The 23998-nt window shown below is 38.8% G+C and overlaps 2 protein-coding genes across 7 annotated transcripts in view; both read left to right on the top strand.

The window, feature by feature from the left end:
• The window catches only part of Pns (DENN domain containing pinstripe), a 42786-nt gene extending 29927 nt beyond the window's left edge, over positions 1-12859 (top strand). The window contains exons 5-20 of one of the 6 annotated variants that reach the window (XM_076825550.1): positions 150-621; positions 1591-1727; positions 1805-1992; positions 2642-2817; positions 2886-3097; positions 3168-3374; positions 4161-4332; positions 4427-4691; positions 5296-5406; positions 5889-6150; positions 6929-7196; positions 7343-7655; positions 7923-8099; positions 8805-9015; positions 9091-9308; positions 9409-12859. In XM_076825550.1, the coding sequence (XP_076681665.1) occupies positions 150-621; positions 1591-1727; positions 1805-1992; positions 2642-2817; positions 2886-3097; positions 3168-3374; positions 4161-4332; positions 4427-4691; positions 5296-5406; positions 5889-6150; positions 6929-7196; positions 7343-7655; positions 7923-8099; positions 8805-9015; positions 9091-9280 (3361 nt within the window). In that variant the 3' untranslated portion in view covers positions 9281-9308; positions 9409-12859. Of the gene's footprint in view, positions 1-149; positions 622-1590; positions 1728-1804; positions 1993-2641; positions 2818-2885; positions 3098-3167; positions 3375-4157; positions 4333-4426; positions 4692-4794; positions 4831-5295; positions 5407-5888; positions 6151-6928; positions 7197-7342; positions 7656-7922; positions 8100-8804; positions 9016-9090; positions 9309-9382 lie in introns of all 6 variants that reach the window. The other 5 variants (XM_076825548.1, XM_076825549.1, XM_076825551.1 and 2 more) reach the window with 5 other exon arrangements.
• Positions 12860-15186: 2327 nt separating this feature from the next.
• Positions 15187-23593, top strand: Mus304 (mutagen-sensitive 304). The gene is made up of 13 exons (XM_076825887.1): positions 15187-15816; positions 16149-16440; positions 17231-17475; positions 17554-17684; positions 17752-17852; positions 19214-19354; positions 19425-19564; positions 19641-20048; positions 20989-21077; positions 21154-21290; positions 21378-21425; positions 21540-22097; positions 23152-23593. The coding sequence occupies exons 1-13, from the start codon at positions 15598-15600 to the stop codon at positions 23379-23381; spliced, it is 2739 nt and encodes a 912-aa protein (XP_076682002.1). The 5' UTR covers positions 15187-15597; the 3' UTR covers positions 23382-23593.
• The last annotated feature ends 405 nt before the right edge of the window (positions 23594-23998 follow it).

Raw genomic sequence — 23998 nt, 5'->3', positions numbered from 1 at the left:
ACTAAAATTCATCCTTAAGTTCCATCACTTTATTTTCAAATGACCTTCCCTTCAGCATCCTTTCACCTCCATCAATCTCTTTTCTCCCTATCTAGCTTGTAAAAAAATCCTCTAACTTAAGAAACAAATGACGAGTCGCTTTTTTTCAGATGTGTTCCTAGACACCCAGGACCTGGCCTTAGCTTAGAGTCCTACGTGTACAATCTTCTGTACAACGTGCCGGTACCATTACCCGGGAAGTCGTTGAAGTTCTTCGTTCCCAACGACGAGCCAGCGAAATCGCCACTGGAGCTGGTCATACACCAGCCGACGCCGACGCAGGAACTACCGATGCTGGATTACCCCTTGAAGGACATGTTCACGTGGCTAGGCGCCGACTGCGTGATCCAGTTGTTCACGTGCGTCCTATTGGAGAACCAAGTGCTGCTCAGGAGCTCGGATTTCCATAAGCTGATGGTGGTATCCGAGTGCATAACGGCGCTTCTGTTCCCATTTTCCTGGCAGCACGTATATGTGCCGATATTGCCTGCCAGTCTGCATCACTTCTTGGACGCGCCGGTTCCGTTTATAATGGGCTTGCACGCTCAGAGCGAGGGCGGCGTCCTGAAAATTGCTAGCGAAGTGAGTGTTTACACCTGTCGAGCTACACGATTCTCCGACTGCCGGTCTTCTCAGAGCGAATCGTGGAAATTAAATGGAATACATATGAGAAATTTGTTATCCAAATGAAAATTGTAAATTGGGATTGAGATTTTAAGATTGAGGGATTAACTCTTTCGGAAGCAGATATTTCTGATGACAGCTATTTGGCAGAGTTGAGCATTAACTAGATAAAAGATTATTTAAGGAACGGAATTTTTTTATTCGATGAATAAAGTTACATTTTTTATTCGCCGAGCGTTTCAGCTCAGCGTCGAATAATTTTTTTAACTTTAATTTTATTCGAAGTTAAATAATTTTTGTCGAATAAAAATAAAATTACAGTTGAAGTTAAAGTTCAAGTTACAGTTAAAGTTCAAGTTACAGTTCAAGTTACAGTTCAAGTTACAGTTCAAGTTACAGTTCAAGTTACAGATCAAGTTACAGTTACAATTCAAGTTCAAGTTACAGTTCAAGTTACAGTTCAAGTTACAGTTCAAGTTACAGTTCAAGTTCAAGTTACAGTTAAAGTTACAGTTACAGTTACAATTCAAGTTCAAGTTACAGTTCAAGTTACAGTTCAAGTTACAGTTCAAGTTACAGTTCAAGTTACAGTTCAAGTTACAGTTCAAGTTACAGTTCAAGTTACAGTTCAAGTTACAGTTCAAGTTCAAGTAAAAAAATCATTCGGCACTAAAGTTGAAACGTTCGGCGAATAAAAAAATTAACTTTATTCGGCAAATAAAAAAATTAACTTTATTCGGCACATGACGAACATTTTTTTTTAAATTTTATTTGTTACTCGAAATTTTATTTAGATAAAAATTTCACCCATCTCTGCCATTTAGAATAATTGAATGTCAAAAGCATAGCGTGCCCAAAGAATTAATAATATAAGTAGGCAGTTCTACTGTATAAATAAGATTCTTATGTTCTGCTTTTGATTTGCAGGCAAACCTTTGTTATGTAGATATAGATAAACAAAGTAGCCAATTCCCAGAAGAGTTACCCGTGTTCCCCCATAAAATGCAATTCATCGCTGAGATTAGAGCTCTCTTAAACAAGTACAAAGTACCGTATTCAGGAAAGTAAGTCGACAAATCGTTCTTTACATCGCGGCCGGCTTCACGGGCTCCCTGTAATGTTTCCTAATTGAATTTCACAGGACTGATAACATGGTCATAAATCATTACAATGGCGACATCATGACTAGCAGTTTGACGCTTCCCGGTTCGGGATTTCATCTTCCTCGTAGAAAACACTCGTTACATGACGTTTTAGATTGGGACCGACCGGAAACGACATCCCAGTCTGACACTTTACAAAGAATAGTTGATATCGTGAAAAGAACAGGTGAGGTTTTAAGTTAAGCGGTCTTCCTAGTGTGACGGCTGAAAATAAGCTTAATATTTCGGGAATTAAAAAAAAGAAACAAGTATTGCACGTATCCTTTTACAAGTTTGTAGCTTTATTCTATCAACTTTTAAGACTATAAACAATTTTTTGCTAGGAAAATATTAATTTATAGCGGAATAGGAGCATCATAAGAGAGCGCCTTGAAAAATAGCCTTCCCAAAAGTTCGATCCACTTCAAATTTATCAGACATAATCAGTAGACGTTATTTTATCGTTCGAACTAGAATTTTGCATATACTTGCAAAATTGAATTACTACGGTTAACAAAACCATAATTGTTTTATTAAAATCGACGCGGAAGGATATTTTCCCATCAGGACGTCCCTATTCCGCTGTAAGTGGATATATTTTTCCTTACAATTTTTTTTGTTATAGTCTTAAAAGATAGAATAAATCTACTAACTTGCAAAAGTGGTTCCTTTCTTTTAATTCCCGAAAAATTACACTTTGTTCAACCGTCACACTAGGAAGACCTCTTAAAGCACCCAAAATTGGGATCAGAGCAATTTTAATCTTTAAACCAAATCAGTATTTCTCTTCAGATTTTATAACACGAATTTTTAATCATTGTTCACCGATATTGCAGGAGTGAACGTAGATGATATTGATCCGGTAGAGGACAACACGAAGGAACGAATACTCACGGCGCAAGAGGAGTACCAGGAGACGCTTATGTTTAATAATGCCATTAGGGAGAACTTTTTGAATCGTTTTGTACAAATCTTTTCTAGTTACGAGCACTTCGTTATCCAGCCAAGTCAGGTGGGACATAAAATTCATAAGCAATTCATCTGCCACGATTGCATCGCGTTTACAAAAATATATTACAGGACAAAGATGAGTGGTTGAACAACAGGGACAGCATGCACGTGTTTGATAAAGCTACGTTTTTGTCCGACCAACCCACGCAACACTTGCCATTTCTGTCACGATTCCTAGAAACGCAAATGTTCGCGTCTCTGGTCGACAGCAAAGTTATGTCAACGTGGAGCGAGCTAGACTTTAACATCCGCGTGTTCGATCAAAGGATTTCTCTGTTGAGGTGGGCGAAACAAAGCGGAAGGCCTCTTTTTTTAAATTAAGCAGCGATCAACTGTTCTCGTTCGTTACAGGAAAAAGGTCGGCGAGAGCATCGTGAGGTCGACGCGCTACGAACCTTGTATGAGCATAGAGGAGTCGCAGAAAGTGTTGGAACAGAGATTGACGAACGTGGATTTCGAAACGAACCCGCCTGCGGAGATGCTCCCCCACAGAGCTGCTTATTTTCGAAGCTTCCCTTTGTTAGACAGCGTTGCGTTAAACAAGGAGCCGGCTCAGAGGTATGTATAATTTGATAATATATTTCTCCGCATATTAATTGGTGATATACTAATATTTCTTGTCTCATTTCCTGCTCCACTTGTAGCATGCTTCGGTAAGAATTTCTAAAATAGTACAGCACTGTGCATGTGTACGTCACGTTATGATTTCATTATCTCCGTGTCTTTTAAAAGCAGTGCTCCGTAAACTTTTCTCACCCTCTGCACACCTAAGCCCTTTCCAGAATTCCCTGGCGCACCACGAGCAAAAATATATAAAACAAGCTACGAAGTTTTATTTGATAAATTTAACATCGCAACTAACGAACTAACATCTGCTTTACTTGTAACTAATATTAACTATGTTAACTTGTAACTGTAACTAATTAATTTTTTACTATCACTAATTTTATATTCGCCTCGATATTTAGCAAAACAACTCGAAGCTCTTGGCCAAGACCCTTCAAGCACGTCCGCTTATCATTTTTTATTAAAACTAGATTTGAAAAACTTGCTTAAAAAAAAATTTTACCGGTTGCGGGGCACTGTTTTAGATCACTATCGAATTTCAAGGAACTGTAAATTGAACTCTGTTAACGCTCAGTTTTCTCAGTAAATTACTTGGCAGGATCTAGCTTTTCGAGTAATTCAGAAATATATGTTACTTCTCGCGTACGACTGTTATTTAACACTTTATGTAATAAAATATCTCGCTGTCAAATGTGTTTCATTTGTAATTGTTTGTGTACGACGTAGTTCTACTCGAAGCGAGGTGTAATTTATTTAATCTTACATTTACAATAGCAGTCGAAGGGGACAGACGCAGTGGAAGTACAAAATGAAGTCCATGGAGGCGAATGGAAAGCCAACAGCGCCTCAGGAAACCCAATCACCTCGACCGCAAACTAAACTCTCCGCGGACATGAGTCCGGCATTGATAGCGCAAGCCAACTGGACATTCGTTGAAAAGTTGCTCAAGGTACTCTCAAGAAATACAAGAATTACCTAATTCTAGTAAATCTGCTGTACACTAACGAAGAAGAGCGTTAAATAACACATTTATCGTTACGAAGGACTGCAAGTCAAAGACGAAGAGGATGTTGGTTGAAAAAATGGGCTCTGAAGCAGTCGCGTTGGGCCACGGAGGTGAATCGTTGTCAGATGTCGAGGAAAACACGCTAGTCGCCAGTCTCTGCGATCTTTTGGAACGAGTTTGGAGTCATGGGTTGCAAAATAAACAGGGGAAAAGTGCTCTTTGGTCCCACCTTACCATGTACCAAGAGCTGGAAGAGTGTAACGACGCGACTAAATCTATAGATCCTAACTTTCTTTCTCCTGGTAAGTCAGAACGTATCACCGCACTTCGACACTTGTCGTACAATTGCGTATCGCCCTCGAGATCACGATAACTCTAGAATTTTATCATCGTTTGGAAATGCAGCGCTAGCGTGGTGCGTGCTACGGAAACGACTCGATTGTACGTGTCTTATTTTATTTAAGATAAAGTGTTAAAAGTAGAGATTAGTTTCTCATACGTAGATACTCTGCACTGTATTAGTTGTAAGTGACCGATTATTTACCAACCAATTATTACACCACTCTATGTGTCTTTCGTTTGAGACTTGCACCTCGTATATTAACGAGTATGTTTGTCTGCTATCGTTGAATCGAACGTTTTACAAACGATACTTTGCTTCGCGAAGTACGCCTTAGAAATCTTTCGCGCAATTGGGAATGCCAAGCATTTTTCTCTCGAATTTATTTTGCCCAAATTAATTTTATTATACTTTCTGTATTTTACTTTCTTTTAATTAATTATTGCTTTCTGTTTACAACAGCGACGCGCAGTCGAAAAGTATTTTAAAACTAAAACACATTGTTTGAGCCTGCGCCACCGTTTCTATTTGAGTTAATTTTTTTATTTCTTTTCTATTTCCTTAAGTTGCGAAGAAATCGGCAAATAAGTTTTTTGGATTACCGGACCGTTTAATTTCATCGTTGAAGGGCAAAACCATTATTGAAATTGCTTCTTATATCAAGGAGAATTTTCATGGTAAGCCTTAATGTTGGCTTGCCATAAGGGACATTAGCTTTCATTTTAATATTACTTTCGTAATGGCATTGGATTTTATTCTTATAATCGTCCGTAAATCGCATGAACGTATCGTTGTTTGCAGAGTGCTGTAGACTATATTTGTCAACGGATTTACGTCATAAATGTCGTAGATGCAACGTTTAGAAATTTATTTCCTAATGCCGTTTTCTTTATTTCTTTTTATCATGGATCGTTTTCATTGGAAGAATACTGAAAAGCGCATGCAATTGCAAATGTTCTGAAACAGGGGAACTGTATTTTGTACACGGAATGCCGAGTGATTTGTCCAGAGATTAGAACTATGTTTTTCCTTGTTAAGCATGCCTACTTGCATGGTTTTACAGAAATGTTTTCGTAGCCTGTGAAGAAATAAGTAATTACTTCGCGCGCAGTTTCGCAGTCTTTCCTAATCTGGTTTGCGTCTTCTTGAACAATAATAGATTTATCTAATCTGGCGCTGGAGACTGACGTTTCACCCACACGAGGGTCGGACAAACATAAATCTCCTGGAGATAGAAAGATCGGCCCGGAACACCTGAGGCCTTTACCCGATTCATTACTGTTTGATATTCGAAATGTGCAAGCGATGACTGATATTAAAACACACATTGGTTACGCCAGAGCTTGGGTTCGATTGGCATTGGAAAAGAAGCTCCTTTCTCGTCATTTAAAGACGCTATTGTCGGACACCACATTATTGAGGTAATTTCACTGATGCAAGATTCCAAATTTATTCTTTAAAATATTTGTATTGACTTTAAGAGGTCATTCTGGTAATCACGCCGCAAAATTCGGCAACATTCAGGTTTCTTTCTCTCAGTGAATACAAGGAATAACAATGTTAAACTTTTTTTTTTATTTATTAAGCTACTTATAATGTATACGGAAGAATTGTTTAAATACACTTTTAATTGTGTTTTTTCAATGTTATCTAGAGTTAAAAATCGTGCCCTTGAAAAGACGGCGGGAGTGATTTCAGCTCACGAACTCGTCTGAAGCAAAAAAACCAAGCTGATCACGTAAGTCAAAATTTAACAAAATTGCAATTTTAACAAACTTCAAGTCCCAAAATTTTCCATTATTACTTGAAGTTTAGATGCGCGCAATTTTGTTAAGTTTTGACTTACGTGGCTAATTCTGGCACCTGCGATAGCGGTACTCATAATGATTAAGAATCAGCTTGGTGTTTTTGTTTCAGATGAGTCTGTAAGCTTAAATCACTCCCGCCAGGGAGGTATTTCTTTTCACAGGCGCGATTCTGAACTCCAGATAACATTGAAAAAACACAATTAAAAGTATATTTAAAAAATTGTTCCGTATACATTACAAGTAGCTTAATAAATGAAAACAAATTTGACATTGCTATTCATTGTATTCACTGAGAAAAAAAAGCCTGAGTGCTGCCGAATTTCGCGGCGTGATTACCAGAACGACCCCTTAAATTCCTTAATCAATGGACATTATTATTACTATTTAACAGGAGCCAGTACAAGCGTTCAGCATTTCTACGCTGCGAAGAAGAGAAGGAGCAGTTCCTGTACCATCTGCTAACGTTGAATGCTGTCGATTACTTCTGTTTCACTAACAACTATCCAACCACGAAGTTGCCATATAGGGTTGTTATATTTCCTAGTCGAAAAGCAAGCGCAGCTACTACTTCAGCGAACAGCTGGATTGCCATCTCGGGCACTCTCTGCGAGACTAATCCTGTTCCGATCCCCAAAGGAGCATTGGAATTTGTGTTTCATGTACGTTCCTATTCGATTTGTATTCTGGGTTTCGCAGGACACTTATATTTAACTACAAAATCACCGCAAAATTAATTGCGCTGTTTAAAAGTGCGCACGAAATGCTCTTAATTGTATTCAATCTCTAATCGTAGTTCTTCTTTTAGCACAAAAATTTAGGGGTGCTCTCTACGCTACGCATAGGACACGACAATACAGGTCTCTCCCCCAAGTGGATGGTAGAACACGTCGTGGTGAGGAATGAAGTTACGGGGCATACGTTTAAGTTCCCGTGTGGTAGGTGGCTCGGCAGAGGTATCGATGACGGATCCACCGAGAGATTATTAGTGGGTGCCTTAGTGCCTCGCAGCATTGACAGCGAAGAATTGGTCGAGTCGTGTTCAACGCCACCGCGATGCAGATCGCCTAGTATACCTAGGCGCCCAATATTGTCTCAAGTCGAGGTGCAGCACATGCTGGGTGAGTAGCGACGAACTGCTTTGATTTTTAAGGGATCATTCTGGTTAGACGGGTTGAAAAAATTGATTTCTTTTAAACATTATTCGAAAATACATATCCTCAAGAATGTACTGTAAAATTTTCATGGTATGTTTCTGCAAATAAGTTAAAATATTTGTAAACCATCGATAAGAAATATTTAGTTCAAAACAGGTTCATTATTATTACTAGTAATTATTTTAGCAAATCTTTCATAATTTAATTGGAATTGTGTTGTGTTTTTCCTAGGAGAGTCTGTGAACGCGATTGTAAAATTCCACTACAGAAGGGAATGCCAAGACGGTTCCCTGACAGCTTTACTTTGCGGAGAAGGTGGTCTTGTCCCGTCGTTAGAACAAATATTTTTATTCGGATTCAAAAATCAGAGGATATTTGGTAGAAACTTCTACGTTTGGGACTATCTTTGTAAGTTGCTATTATCGAATTATAGAATTTACGAGCTGAACTGAACTCTGTTCGATTATTCGGGCTGAATCGAGCGTTTGAGTTTTCCGAGGTGCTTGAAATTGACGAACTGTCTGAAAAAAAATGCTAGCTACTTGAAAAACTCAAACGGCTCGAATATTCGAACCCTCGTAAGGCTTCGAATTACTCTGAGATAAATTTTCAGCTCGAAAGTTCTCGAATTACTCGAATATATTCGAACGGATCTCCAACTTTCGAGTTACTCGTAAATATTCGAATTACTCGAGTTACTCAAATATTTATGTATTTAATTTCAAATACTAGTACAGGAGTAACTCGAAGTAACTCGAATGATTCGAATATTGAGTAACTCGAGTAATTCGAATATCGAGTAACTCGAGTAATTCGAATATCGAGTAATTCGAATATCGAGTAATTCGAATATCGAGTAATTCGAATATCGAGTAATTCGAATATCGAGTGACTCGAGTAATTCGAATATCGAGTAACTCGAGTAACTCAACTCAGCTCAACTGATCAATCATTATTCGATTCGAAATTCAAGTACTCGAATAAATCAATTCGCCCACCCCTAGCTGTTTAATTATCGTAAAACCTTTTGTTACAAAATCCTCACGTATTAGCAAAAGGAAACAAATGCTTGCTTCTCCTTTGTTCATTAATTTTATCCTGCAATCTTTTCAGTACGGGTAAAGGAAAATTTTGAAATTTCTTTATTGGAGGAAATGGACGAATACTCACAGAGATTAAAGAGAGATAGACGAGCTCACGTAGAAAGCAATCAAAGGTTTGCAACTTTAAGATGTTACTGTCATCTGATCGATCAGATTAACATGTTCAGCCAAACGTTGGGCAAAGACGGGAAGTTTCAATTATTTATCTGCTTGGCAGTGAGGTAAGCTTGTGATTTAATACTTCAAATACCTTTCACTTATGTTTCCGTCGTCCTGAATATTAATCTCCGCTTCAGAGAGCAGCTTCTTCATTCGATGCTGCGGCCAATGAGCGACGCGCGCTCCACCGCGGACATGTACGAAGAGAATTCGTTTCTAAGGAGCTCTGCGTTATTAAATTTCCTCGTTCACATACTGGAGCCGTTGAGCGAGTTTCACATTGTCCTTGAAAAGAGTTTGACTCACGGAATTTCTAGCATATGTTAATTCGTGAAGAACATTCCGCTTAATTAGGGTAAGCCACATTTCAATCTCCCCTTCGAATCAAATTCCACAGATTCTATTTGCCTGTGCAATTAATAATTTCAGAAATAACTGCGAATTCTTCTTCGCAGGACATGGTCTTTCTGCAGCAGCACAATTTACCAAATTCTAAATAGTACAGTGCGGAGAGAGAGAGATAAGCGTTATATTGAAGAAATGAGAAAGTTTCTAAACCCTATTATTAAGGAACAAAGAGGAATTTAATAATGCAAATCAAGACTGTTACTGGAACTGTAAAATAGTGGTTTTTAGAGGACAAATTGTTTGGCGAGAAGTTGATATATAGGTGATAACGGGAGCACAAATCTTGCCCCGCTCCCGGAAGCTTATGATATTAATGATGGACGAGAGCCCGAAGCAAAGATCAACCTAATATGGCCCATCTTGCCGTAGGCATTCATAGGAGGCGAACCGAAGTTCGCCGAAACTAACAAGTCGTGTACCAAAGATGTGATCCTATTAGTTACTACTATTAGTATTATTACCGTCATTGTCACTAAGGGTTTAGTTTTTTTTACAGTCTTCGTCGTAAACGGAAGAATATTTAAGCAGTGTGTAAACAACGGATAATCTCAGAATTTAATTAGTCGGATGAGATGAACATGGTTTTTACACGTTTTATTATTTTAATCGAACGGGTGGGGACAAGAGGTCCCACCGAGAACAAGTTAGAGCGGGAAAGATTTACATAGCGTTGTTCTTAAATCTTTAATAGTTTTACGCAATCATATCGCATTCAAATAATTACGCGGAATATGAGGTTCTACCGATCGAGGGGCGCGTAATCTTTCCTGATTTCTCTACGCTGTTTACTCACACTCGCGCGAACAAACGTTCACGTGCTTGCATAATACTCCTTTTTTTTTACAAAATTGTACATAATAGTGTGGAGGTTTTATTTTTGTTAGTCGAGAGATATTTAGCGATAGCTTTAAGTTGCGTGAACTGGAGCTACGAACAGAAATCGAGGCTTCGCGAGCTCCCTTACATTACGTCGTCTTGTTTCACGTAGAAAACCGGTAGCCCATTCTGTGTCATCGTTTCGTCCGAAATTAGCGATTACTTTTATGGCGCGTGAGATCCAGCCGACTTGATTAATACTTATCGATCGAAGCAGCGCGACGGATCGCAAGAGACATTCATACGCATATTGAAAAAAACATGGACCAAACGAAGTAATCCTTTACAAGTTTCGAAGCGTAGCTGTTGGTTTTTAATATGCGAAGTATAATACATTGGTACTGATTGTCCTTTTCGAAGTTTTAACCTACTTGATAATCGAGGTAGACTGATGACGTTACTCATGTGCTAAAGAAATAGCTATCAAAGTACAATTTTACCGCTAGCATTTCACAGACAAATTACACATCTCGCAGATAGGAGTCATTCTACTTACTCGCGTACTGTTGCTCGCCCTTTGGGAGATTCGTGTGAATAACGCATGATCCATTCGTCTTTTGCCTGTAAACTCGTAGCATAATGTTTGATACCTTCGATTAAGCTTTAAGAAAGAAGTTACTTTAAGTAGTTACGAGACTACTCGGACACGGTCTTTAAACGTTTAGAACATCTTGAACATACGCTGGTAGGTCTCAAGTAGTTCGAGTAATAAATCCCAGAAATCGATCGCGTTACTTGAATTACAGGGATTCTAATTTAAAGAAAATGTACAATAAAAAATTTTAATACGTCTTTTATTGAAATACGATGGCATAAACATGTTTATTATTTTTTAAACTATTTTAACAGCGTTGATTGCGCTTTCTTCTGCTTCTTCGTATATGCGGCGATAAACCCGCAATTGTCTAAGTCACAAAAGTCTAATTGTTTCCACAGTTGTGCCGATTAAAAGAAGCCTCGCGAACCTTGCATTAGCTGAATTTTTGTTCGCATTAAATGCGATCCGGTATCGTTTCATTTCATCGCACTAAACGAGACCTACCTATCCATTTCTGGAAGTTCAAACTAAAGTGTTCGCATGTGCCCATTGTGTATATTCATTGTACCCATACCGCTACGAAAAATACTTCGTTGAGAGTTGTAACACCGTACGTGGGTATGAAACTATAATTTCAATTAACGCATTGCTTACCAACCAACGATGTTTTTTTAATAAAAATTCATTTTTCAATATAAAATATTTTGTACTACGTAGTTTCAATATTCGTATGGTAACTTCTTCAAAGATACACTCTCGTTAACTAATATGATTTTAGCTATAGCTAATACGGTTCGTACAACCCAATGTTTCTAAAGTTTCGAGCAAAACTTGCGTGGGAAGCAATGTGTTAATGCGGAAAGAGGCAAGCGAAGAAGATTAGGAGAGAAGCGTTTTATTTATTTTTATTAACACCTAGTGTTTACATTAAACATCCAATTGTTGAACAGTCACGTTGCAGCGTAATGTTTAGGAAAAGTAGCAATACTCATGTAATGATCTGATCGGGTTCTTTTCCTCTTTAGATATTCTAGAGGGAAATGAAACACGTTTTGTTTAATTTTTTTTTTTATAAGTGATTACTGTACATTTTACCATTTTAAAGTGATTGTTCGTTGAAAAGTAAGCTGCGCGAAAGTTTCTTTTAGGCAGTCATCAAACGTGCATTGTGATCATTTTAGACTGAAAAGCAATTCATCGCTTTTTTTTTTTTTAAATATTTCATGCCTTCGTGTCATGTTGAAGTTGCATGCGATTTTTATCTTTCTCGGGCGGACTTTTAAATCAGATATTATATCGGCAACAATAATTACTTTGGGTTTATGTTATTTTATTAGAACTGTAAATCGTGGATTTAACTTAACTCGCGGGTGATTCAAAATAAACGATGTTTCATTCGCAATTAATGAAATAATATCTTGAAGCAAAAATACCAAAGACGCTCATTTACTTCTGGATTTCATTAGCTTCTCATTATGCAGAGGAAATCTTTTACTTCCAGCGTTTCAAATGATACACAAGGCAGATGTAGGTAGAATACAAGATAAATTTGTTTCAGTAAAAATGTTGTTTATTACATAACCAACCATAGAATTACGAAGCCTAATTTAGTAGCACTTTGCGTTCAAAAAGTCTAGCTTGAGAAGGATTGAAGACACTCAAAGTCTTTATCAGAATGTGTCATACAAGTGTGCGCTATTAGCGAATGGTATAAAATTGTAAAAAGTAAGCTGTAATAATTTTTTACGAAATAGCATCAACTTCTATATACGTGATCACGACATGCACCACATTTACGATATTTGATCGGATAATTTGGATAACCTGTATGTGTGAGTTTTAATTGAAAATTCAGAGTCATGTTTGTCGCCATGTGATCTCCATCTACGCCTCGTACGTTCCTCGTTTTAAGAAGGATCATCGCCCTACCAAGTCTGTATATAAATGAGAAATTACAAAGCTTGATGTAACGTATAGGATCTTTTACAAAGCAACCATCATACAACATAATTGTTTGTATATATACAATCCATAAAACAAGATACTATAATATTGTACAGTAGAATAAAGGAACATGAAAATAGCGTGCATCTATTTTATTTTCACAGCTCTTGTTACACATATGGGGTCATCCTTAAATTACATAAGGCATTTGGGGGGGGGAGTCAGGTAGCGTCTTACGTAATATTCTTAAATAAATACAAATTCTTAATTTTAAATAAACACAAATTCTATCATTAATGTTCCAGAAAAGTAGTTTTGGTTTAAATTTCCGGAAACCGAGTTAAATGAATTATATAAACCTGTAAAAGAATTTTAATAAAAAATTAAGTGTAAAAAATATTACGTAAAAAGGGGGTTGAAATATCAAATCTTACGAATTCTTATACTGGGGGAGGGAGGGGGTAAGAATTCGTAAGTGGGCATCTTTTGGGGGCTTTATAGATTATTATGCAATTAATTTGCAAAATAAAATTGTTTATTTATTGCTCGAAAAAGTTTTTTGAAGATTTAACAGTAGGGTAAAACAGAACACTCAATCCGAGAAAATGGCGCTGCGCGCCATCTATCGGAACGTGACCAAAAGTGGCGCCCCCAATTGAAAAAAAATCTAATTTCTTCCCATGTAATAAAAAGCAACTTTGCCAGGCTGTATCTCTGTTCCAAGTGCAGATAGAACAAAATCGTAGAGGAAAATTTTGCACTGTTTAATAAACTCTATCATCCTGCGCAGTTACTTTTTTCGTAGGTGCGGCGGTACACTTGAAAACTGCATTTGAACTCATTTTTTAAATGGAACCATACAATTTTGTTTACATGAATTTATTCCTTGCGTTATTCTGCGTATAAAAAGTATAAGGTAAGATAGTCGAAAACTCAATAGCTTACGAGATATTTAATTTTATTACGAAATATGCCAAAAGTGGCGCCCCCAAACGATGAAACTTCGTACTAATATTTTTTCCTATATAAAATTAAATATCTCGTAAGCTATTGAGTTTTCGACTATCTTACCTTATACCTTTTATACGCAGAATAACGCAAGGATTAAATTCGTGTAAACAAAATTGTATGGTTCCATTTAAAAAATGAGTTCAAATGCAGTTTTCAAGTGTACCGCCGCACTTACGAAAAAAGTAAATGCGTAGGATGATAGAGTTTATTAAACAGTGCAAAATTTTCCTCTACGATTTTGTTCTATCTGCACTTGGAACAAAGATACAGCCTGGCAAAGTTGCTTTTTATTACATGGGAAGAAATTAGATTTTTTTTCAATTGGGGGCGCCACTTTTGGTCACGTTCCGATAGATGGCGCGCAGCGCCATTTTCTCGGATTGGGTGTTCTGTTTTACCCTACTGTTAAATTTTCAAAAAACTTCTTCGAGCAATAAATAAACAATTTTATTTTGCAAATTAATTGCATAATAATCTATAAAGCCCCCAAAAGATGCCCACGCCCTCAGATCGTAAATAAATAAATGTACCAACCTTTTGCGTGTTCGAGAACATAACCTTTCTTTCAGCGAATCGAACTACCGCAGGAAATGAATTAATTTGCATAATTTTGCAGTTGTATCTTAAAACACAAACCTCCTCCCACCTTCGTTATATTTAATTAATTGCTAACAGGTCAAATCCATCGCGGTCTTTAGTAAACGTTCATTTTATTCAATAAATTACAGACCCTAATAAACAATCAGTGTAAAAATAAAGTAAAATTAGGAACAGTTACCTTACAATAACAATACTTTGCATCGTTTCTATTAAATTACTTTCGGCCTCATATACACATGTACATCATAAAAAAATACATCATATTTCGTAATAAAATTAAATATCTCGTAAGCTATTGAGTTTTCGACTATCTTACCTTATACTTTTTATACGCAGAATAACGCAAGGAATAAATTCATGTAAACAAAATTGTATGGTTCCATTTAAAAAATGAGTTCAAATGCAGTTTTCAAGTGTACCGCCGCACCTACGAAAAAAGTAACTGCGCAGGATGATAGTGTTTATTAAACAGTGCAAAATTTTCCTCTACGATTTTGTTCTATCTGCACTTGGAACCAGGGGGGCCAAGCTTCCCTCTTACGAAAGTTGAAGCAGAGTTTTCTTTTCCTAAGAAAAGAAGAAATATTCAATTTCAATGTTTATCCTTCTATCTGCTGCATACGTGTCGCTGGCGCGACGATCCGTGGACAGGTTTTAAAGTAAACGGTACATTACACGTATACACATACACATACGTCCCGATTCACACCAATTCACACATTCACAGTTTAGTACGCACCTCATTGGTAGGAGGCGCTACAAACTCTGCTTCAACTTTCGTAAGAGGGAAGCTTGGCCCCCCTGATCACTACGTTCAAGCCGTGTCTACGTATATCACGCTTGCTCCGCACGTGTTGAAAACAACTTTCTGTCATGCAGTTCACGGCACATGAATTTCTCACGCGTCAATCACACTGCTGACAAATTCTCATGGCAAACCAGCACTTAACATGAAGAGAAACGTTATCACTGTCTTGTCAAACTTTTCCATTATCCTTACACCATCCACTGAAATCGGAAACTCGGAGAAAGTCGCCGCATCAGAATGAATTTGTGCTGCGAAAAATAATCTGCCACTACTATATACAATGACACCCGAATGTTCGTAAGAATCGTCAGCGCAGATGCCTGCTTAAAACCTCGAGCAGTGAACACTGATATGAATCATGCAAAACACGTAAATACTGGGGATCGTAAAGCTACCTCGTCAAACGTTAACCTAACATAACCTATATTGCGCAGTATAGAGGAATCGGAATTAGCCAACATGTTCAAACGAGCAGAAAATAGCACGGCGAACGAATATCCTATACCGGCCAAGCGACCAAAGTACGACACAATCCGCGGAACTTTGGTAGGGGTCGGCAGAACCAATAGAGAGTCGACGCATAAAAGGTCCGGCAAGTCGGACGATATATGGGGCGATGATTTCGCCGAGGAGGATATCGAAGAAATGGATTTCGTCGCGACTCAAGCGTGCTTACAGGTTTCATTCATATTCGCTCTACACGCGGAGCTACGCTCCGTTCACGCTTACCATAGACATATATAGACGGAGCGTAAGCTGAGGGGGGCGTAAGTTTCGCGGTAACGGGAGCGATACATGCAAATCGGGTAACTCAGTGGATATGCATGCCGAGTGCTTCCAAAGCCAACCCGACGTGCCTGTATCCGACCTCTGCCTTTTCCCCTCCAAGCCTACCGTTCCCTTCGCCGATAGTCCCAGCTTCTGCTCCGTCTATATATGTCTGATGCGTTCTACCTTCAGATCTATTTACCCAGCCTTACGTGCTCATGATCTGTATGTTCTCTTTTCAGGACGACAGTGTCTTGACACAAACGAACGGAGAGCAAAAAGTATCATTTATACGGAGATTTAATAGCATGCCATCGACAAGTAGAACTGTATCTAATATAAATAATATTAATAATATAGTGCCAAGGCCTTCGGTATATTCTTCAGAATGCAGTACTCAAAGGAGGCAGGTCGACAACTCGAAGGACACGAGTAATATATTTTCTATCGACTACAAGGATTTCAAAGGGAAATTAATGGATCAAAAGGTCTACAACTCGACGTTTAAGTTGGAAGATAATGTTGTTACCGGAGGTAATAGCACGCTAAGTACGCAGCTTCGTTAAGGGGGTATACCCGTTTGAACCCTCGGAGAATGGGTACATTTCATGAATTTTTTACAAGTCAACGGCTTGATGAAGATTTCCCGGTTTTTTGCTATCTTTACATAGTATTATGAACTACTTAAGAAAATAGTTTCAGTTAGAAAACTATTGGTTTTCGGAAGTTATGCATACATATCCGAAAGTCTCTCGATTTTAGACGGCTAAACGGTGGGCCTGAAAGCAGCTGTATGTCGCGTCTGAAATCAAAAACAATAAAATTTACTTATAAAGTATGTCAATAGCTATCGTCCAACGGGGCCGATTTTGAAAATTTTGAAAAATAAAGAAATGGTGAGAGATCGAAGGTAAAGTTATATTTTTCTAAGAGAAAAGGCCACCTTTTTTCTTTATAAATAATAAACGGGGAATGGGAATTAAAAAAGCCCTCGTTGGACGATGTGGAATCTTATTACGATCCTGCATGCAAAATTGGAAGTGAATTGGTTGAACGTAGCGCGAGTTTTTAGGCCCACCGTTTAGCCGCCTAAAATCGAGAGACTTTCGGATATGTATGCACAACTTCCGAAAAACAACAGTTTTTTAACTGAAACTTTTTTTTTAAGTACTTCATAATACTATGTAAAGATAGTAAAAAAACGGGAAATCTTCATCAAGCCGTTGACTTGTAAAAAAATCCACAAAATGTACGCATTCTCCGAGGGTTGAAACGGGTATACCCCCTTAAGGATTTTAAGCACTAATGCATTTTACGGTTTCAGGATCGGAGGTCGCGAAGGAATTGGAGAAGCTGAAGTCTGAGAATAAACAGCTGTTGAATAATTTTATAACTAAGGAGGGAGAAGCTGTGTTCCTGCGCAATCAACTGCAGCAGACTCAGATGCGCGCGGAGAGCGATCGAGCGGAGAAGACCCGATTTATCGAGGAGCAAGAAAGTCGCCACAGAACAGAAATTACTGTGATTTGTAAAGAAAAGGAGCATTTGAAAACTCAGCTTGAATTGCAAGTTGGTAACTTTTGGACGATGTAATAACGAACCTTTTTTTTTCGGTGCTCTACTATTTATTTCTGCTTTGTTCTGCAGGCGTTCGAAGTGGGGAACTTAATGGAACGTTGTAAGCTATTGGAAAGCGGAAGTGTTAAATTGACAGAGCCACGTAGCGTAAACTTGAACAGTCCTGTGAATAAAACTAAACTCGGTTCACCGATGCGCAGGTAAATCTTTTAAACGTTACTTTTGTCAGAGAAATTTTCATTCGTATATGTAATCTGTTACTCGTAGATCGTCAATTTCGAACGTGAAACCAGTGAAAGTGAAGGAGACGTGTGTTCAAACGAATATTCATAGTAAGAGTAACTACTTTCTTAAAACTTGGAGTCCATGTAAGTGAATTGCATCTTGAGGGGACATTCTCTACAGTCTCGGCCCAAAATTCGGCCGCTTTTCGATGATGGTTTTTATAATGAAATTACAAGAAAAAATCTTTGCTGTTTGTTTATTTCATTTGTTTACATAAATATTTCGCAGTGAAGTTGGCGTCTTCGGAAGTTCACCCTTTGCGGGCGGTTGAAATTTCGGACGATTGGATTACCGAAAATAAAAACCAGACGTATTTTTAATTTGCAGGATTCGCTTACCGCGAATTTGTTAACTTTTTTAATATTTTCCTAATTTTTTTCTACATCGATTAAATGGAAAAGAAACGCCATTTTCGAGATTTTTAACGTTAATCGACCGGCATTTTAATAATTTTTGTCCAGAATTGTTATTTCGCGGTAAGCGAGATAGCCATACTTCTGCGAATTAAAAATATGTTTGGTTTTTTTATTTCTCATGATCCAGTCCTCCGAAATTGCAACCGTCAAATTCTGGAGGCGCTAAATTTACTGCGAAGTATTTATCTAAATAAATAAACAACAAAGATTTTTTCTTGTATTTCAAGAGTGGTAGAACATACCCCCTAAAATTGGAAAACGTTAAGTGTTTATTTCATTATAAAAACTATCACCGAAAAGTCGCTGAACCTTCGACCGAGACTGTAGAATGTCTCTTAAGGGGATTAGGTAGTCCAATCGCTCGAGAATCAAGTATTTTTCCCGAATTAATTACAAGGAGATGAAAGCAAGCACAGACCTTTTTTCTTACGTATCTATTTTACAAATGACGCCGCACGAGGTTGATTATACAGTGTTTTAGATAAAGCGTCTTTAATTTTGCCCTGATATTGAGCCTAAAACTGATGATACAACGATTTCCTTGAAACATGTTTCTCCTGGAATCTGTAATTTCGGCCTGAACCTCGGAAAAAAGAATTGAACTAAAATTATTAAAATAGCGACTAGGAAAAGGCGATTTGTAAGATAAATGGCGATTTTTTGAGTGCACAGATGGCTGCTTCTTTTTTATCTTGGAAACTAGAGCTTTTACATTGGAGGTTCACTTTAGAATGGAATATATTTTGAACATGCTATAAAAATTTCAAGTCGATCCGAACCTCCGTTTTCTTGCGATCACTGCAAAACCACAGAAACCACATCACACGACTGTTATAAACATTTTTTTTTACAGTTTATAGTGTTAATAAACATTACCCAAAAGTACTAGTCACAATTTGTATTCATCTCCTCGTAATTAATTCGCAAAAAATACTTGATTTTCGAGCGATTTGGCTGCCTAGTCCCCTTAAACAATATTAACTTGTGGAATATTTTCAAAAATATTCTTATCAACAAACCTATTGCAGATTACCCTCTCGCAAATCTTCCCAGAGTAATATACAACACACCGCAGCCAGAGAAGTCTGTAGTTGACATTCAAGCAACAGAAAAAACAGGGCGACGAAACTTGCCTATTTTGCAGGAGGAAGACACGTTCAGAATATTCGGTAAGATCACACGCGAACAGCGCGTCGAATAAAAAGATAGTCGACCAAGCTTACTCGAGCCTTATTACAGAGAATCCAGAATTGGTAAAACCTGTGACGATAGATGGTAAGAGGCTGACGGTGGAATTCATATTGCCAGAAATAGCTGCTCTTCAGCGAAAGACGAACTCTGAGCTGCAGTCAGAAAACTCTATAGCGATAATGAACAAAGTGAGCGGATTGTTTCGCCTTCCACCGGACCATTTGTATCGAGCGAATACGTAATCGATGGACGATTGTGTTTCAGTTAGTTTCTACCGCGAGGGAGCTGCTCCTGAACGTTATAATTGTTCTGCAGACGATTCTCCAAACTGTGAGGAACGACGATATTCGCGACATGAACGACATTTACTTCTCCGAGCTGTACTCGAATCCCGATTTCAATGGGAAGGCTGTGTGCGACGCCAACGCGTGGCACGATTGCGAAAGGGGCATCGAGACCAGAAGAGTGTTCGGCGTGGCGTCGTACGTGTCGCTGGAGTCGACGTACCTGAGCAAATATGTCGCCGGAAAGACTCGGTTACTCACTGAGAAGGATGAATCTTACAAATGCTACTCGCGGCAAATGTCTCGCTACGACGTGTGGCCTGAAAAGAATCAAGACTTCGAGATGCTTAAGATGATCCTGCAGTTCGTCGTTTTAGTTGGATCTACGGTAACTTTAATACAGCTGTAAATACAGTTTTCTTGTAGACGATACACTGTTCACACTGAGTAGAGGATAAAGTTGTTGGATGTTAAGGAGAATGTATTAACAGGCCCCGCGGTCCACGAAAAGCTCAGCGTAAATCTTGCGGGGCCCTACGCATAGATATTTACTATAAAATTTTTTTAAAAGGCCCTGCAGTCTGCGAAAAGTTCAGCGTTAATTTTGCGTGGCCCCATGCATAGCTATTTATTATTATAAAATTTCTTTAAAAGGCCTGCGGTCTCGGGAAGCCTATCGCAAATTTTGCGGGGCCCTATGCATAGGTATCTACTATAAAATTGCTTTAAAAGGCCCCGCGATCTACGAAATGCTTAGCGTAAATTTTGCGGGGCCCTATGCATAGCTACTTATTATTATAAAATTTCTTTAAAAGGCCTGCGGTCTAGGGAAGCCTATCGCAAATTTTGCGGGGCCCTATGCACAGGTATCTATTATAAAATTTCTTTAAAAGGCCCCGCGGTCTACGAAATGCTCAGCGTAAATTTTGCTGGGCCCTATGTATAGCTACTTATTATTATAAAATTTCTTTAAAAGGCCTGCGGTCTAGGGAAGCCTATCGCAAATTTTGCGGGGCCCTATGCATAGGTATTTATTATAAAACTTCTTTAAAAGGCCCCGCGGTCTACGAAATGCTCATCGTAAATTTTGCGGGGCCCTATGCATAGATATTTATAATCATAAAATTTAGAAGTACAATATAAATACGTTTCTTTTTGGCCTCGCACAATTTTGGAACCCGACCCCGCAAAAGTTCACGGCGGTCCCATGTATTAAACATGAGGGCTGGAAGATCTCCAACTTATTTCCCTAATTATTTCGCGCAGTGTATAAAAATTTCTACAGATTTTCAGTGTCTACACTAACATTTGAATTTTATTGCTTGTAGAGAAGATCCCATCAATTCAGTGGCCTCATGTGTGCCATCATGATGCTTCTTTGCAACGTGCACAAAAAGGTTGAATATTGTTCGCAGGGGTATGTTAACGAGGTCTCTCTCTTACCAACCACACGTCCGAAAATCCACTTTCTCATCTGCCATTCTTTGTTTCAGACTGGAGTACGTTTATCAGATATTTAAAGAAATAGTGTTCTCCAGGCCTCTACCATACAGCTACGTACTGCTGAGTAACGTGATGATGATTTTTGCGAAGTCGCCAACATATCTGCGAAAACTCTGCGTCATTTCACGTAAGCAGTCTCTGCGCTAATAATAAATAGTTCGCGTATTAGTTTTCAATATCCGATAATATAAATGTAACTTTGATATTTTTACAGAATCCATGGCGGTAAACAATTGGAAGGGCTCCCTACACTTTACTCCAGGTACAAATAAGTTTCATTTTGACGAGCTGTTACATTCCACGAGGGAAGCTTCAATTAAAAAGAATGTATTTTATATTTCCCACAAATTTCCTGACCCACGGATCTTCGTTCCAGACGCCTGCCCGTTGCAAATCTTCCTGGCGCAGGTGGAGAACCATCATTTCGATATGATAGCCGCGGTAGACATCGCGGATGCGTTGCTGCAGTTCGCGCAATACATACTGCACACAGACGCCATCCCTCTGAGATCTGAGACCGCGGAGTCCTGCAACTGCTGCGTGAAGCTACTGCGATTTACGATTAAGACGCTGTCTAGGTGCACCAACGCGAACCTGACCGCCATCAGGGTCTTCGATCTGGAGGACTTCCCACTGGAGCAGAAAGGCACCTGCAACTTCAAGAGCATCTGCCCCAAACATTCGTCGCCTCGCGCGCCGACGAGTACCAAGTGCATACGCGAGATATATCTGCATGAACTTTCGGACGAGAACGCTTGGGCAATCGTGAAGAGGAAGCAATCGAAGATACTGAGGGACGGAATAAGATTCTTGTCTCACCTGGCGATATGCGATCCCGACTTTGTCATTCGATTATCAGACATCGAAGACTCGTTTCATTTGTTCATGAGGAACATAAGCAGCTTCGATAACTTTGCCCTTCGTGAAAACGAACGTGAGTATATATTTACGTCCCTTTCTGTGCGAAGCGTGCTATTTTTAAAACTTCCTCCTCGTTGATACACTTGATGTTTTTTTTTTTTCATTCTTGTTCCCTGATAGGAGCTGATTTAATTTTGTTTCGATTTATCAGGCCGCGGGCATTTTTATATTTCCGCCTGGTCCGCTGCTCGATTTCGTCATCGGTCCGAGGCGCTGTCGATGACATACCAGTTCGCTGCAAATAATTTTATGGGGAGCTATTTATATTGGTGCAGCCTAGGGCGGCAAATTTTGTGGAGCGATAAATTTTGGGCAGTGGCAAATTTTGGGGAGCAATAAATTTTGGGAAACGGCAGATTTTGAGGAGCGGTGAATTTGGGGAGTGTTAAATTTTGTGGAGCGGCATATTTTAGAGAGCGATAAATTTTGGGAAGCGGCAAATTTTGGGGGGCGGAAAATATTTGGGGCAATAAATTTTGGGGAGCGACAAATTTTTGAGAGTGGCATATTTTAGGGAGCGACAAATTTTGAGGAGCGGAAAATTTTGGAGAGTGACAAATTTTGAGCGATGGAAATTGGGAAAAGTTTAAATCCAGAGGCTTGAGACAACTTTAAAAACAATTCACTTTCCTTTCATCTAGCAAAGTAGGAATTACTCAAACATGAGTTGCCATATTGAATTAATTTTGAAATTGTCTCGGCTCTTTTAAATTAAAATATTTGATGATATTTCGCGGAAAGGGCGGCAGACGCTGGTTAGCCTAGGGACGCTAAATCTTCAAACCCACCCCTGCAAAGGAGAAAGGACGTCCGAAATCTTGAACCCTTAACGACACAAAATTAAAAAAAAAGTTAAAAGATTACAACCCTTTTTCACGTTTCTATTTTACTATATAAATATTTATAAACTCGGACGAAACCCTTTCTTTTTCAAAAAAAGCGCAAAGCTGTTACTATTCTATCAAGCGTAATATTAAGAAGCTGGAATTTTGAGTCTGTTCGCAAGAAAGGTAATATTACAAACATGGGTCTTAAGGGGTTAAAGAAATTTTTTAATCTTGTTACAGAGGAAGCTATGAATCGGATAAAGCAAACGTTCATTTTTGATAAAACGCAGCAGTCTCAGATGGAGTCGTTCGAAAGATCCAGGAGCACGAGGCAATTGGACCTACTGGCAAGTTTCGAAAAGAGGCCCATTCGAGCTGCGCCCGCAGTCGCCAAGAAGAACGAGCACCACAGGTTCTTAACCACGATCAAATCGCTGTACAGCAACAGAATGGATTTCTCTAATTATTAAGAGTCCTCGCGAGAAAGGCTTGCGCAAACAATCAAGAAGAAAATATTTGTTATTTAATGTCACTTGTAAAATAAATTATTCTGATACTAGGAAATGCAAGTATCCAGTGTTCGAAGTTACCATGCCTTGTACATATAATTGTAACTCAATCAAGAATTGTTACTAAATACATACCATTTTATAATACGAATAAAGTACCTCGAAACATTTCATTCAACTTGCCACCTTCAGGCCTTATTTCTAAATTAAAAATTACTTCTTCCAAGGTCTCAAGAATCCTTCCAACACCACAACGAGTTCTTCAAGAGAACTTCGCTAAATCAACGTGGAGATTTTACGGTCGACCTGAACCAACCCCTTCAGTTAGAAGTCACACGTCTTCAAGTCCCCGTGCCTTAAACCCGGCAATGCTTGCTCAGAGGTGGCTGAAGATCTCTCCAATGGGCAGAGGCACGTCCGCGGCGAAGGGGACAAAAGAATCCTGGCGCCTGGGCGAGCTTTATCTATCGGAATTCATTTATCTCCGGCGCAAAATGCAATTTGTAGGAATTCTCCTCAAGGCCTGGAAATGTTCGGCGACGATAACGAGACGGCCGGAAGCAGATAGAGCTATCGCG

This window comes from Andrena cerasifolii, chromosome 13, assembly GCF_050908995.1.
Source record: "Andrena cerasifolii isolate SP2316 chromosome 13, iyAndCera1_principal, whole genome shotgun sequence".
Taxonomy (NCBI): domain Eukaryota; kingdom Metazoa; phylum Arthropoda; class Insecta; order Hymenoptera; family Andrenidae; genus Andrena; species Andrena cerasifolii.
The sequence above is the reverse complement of the archived record's forward strand: the minus strand, read 5'-3'. Positions and strand labels throughout refer to the sequence as shown.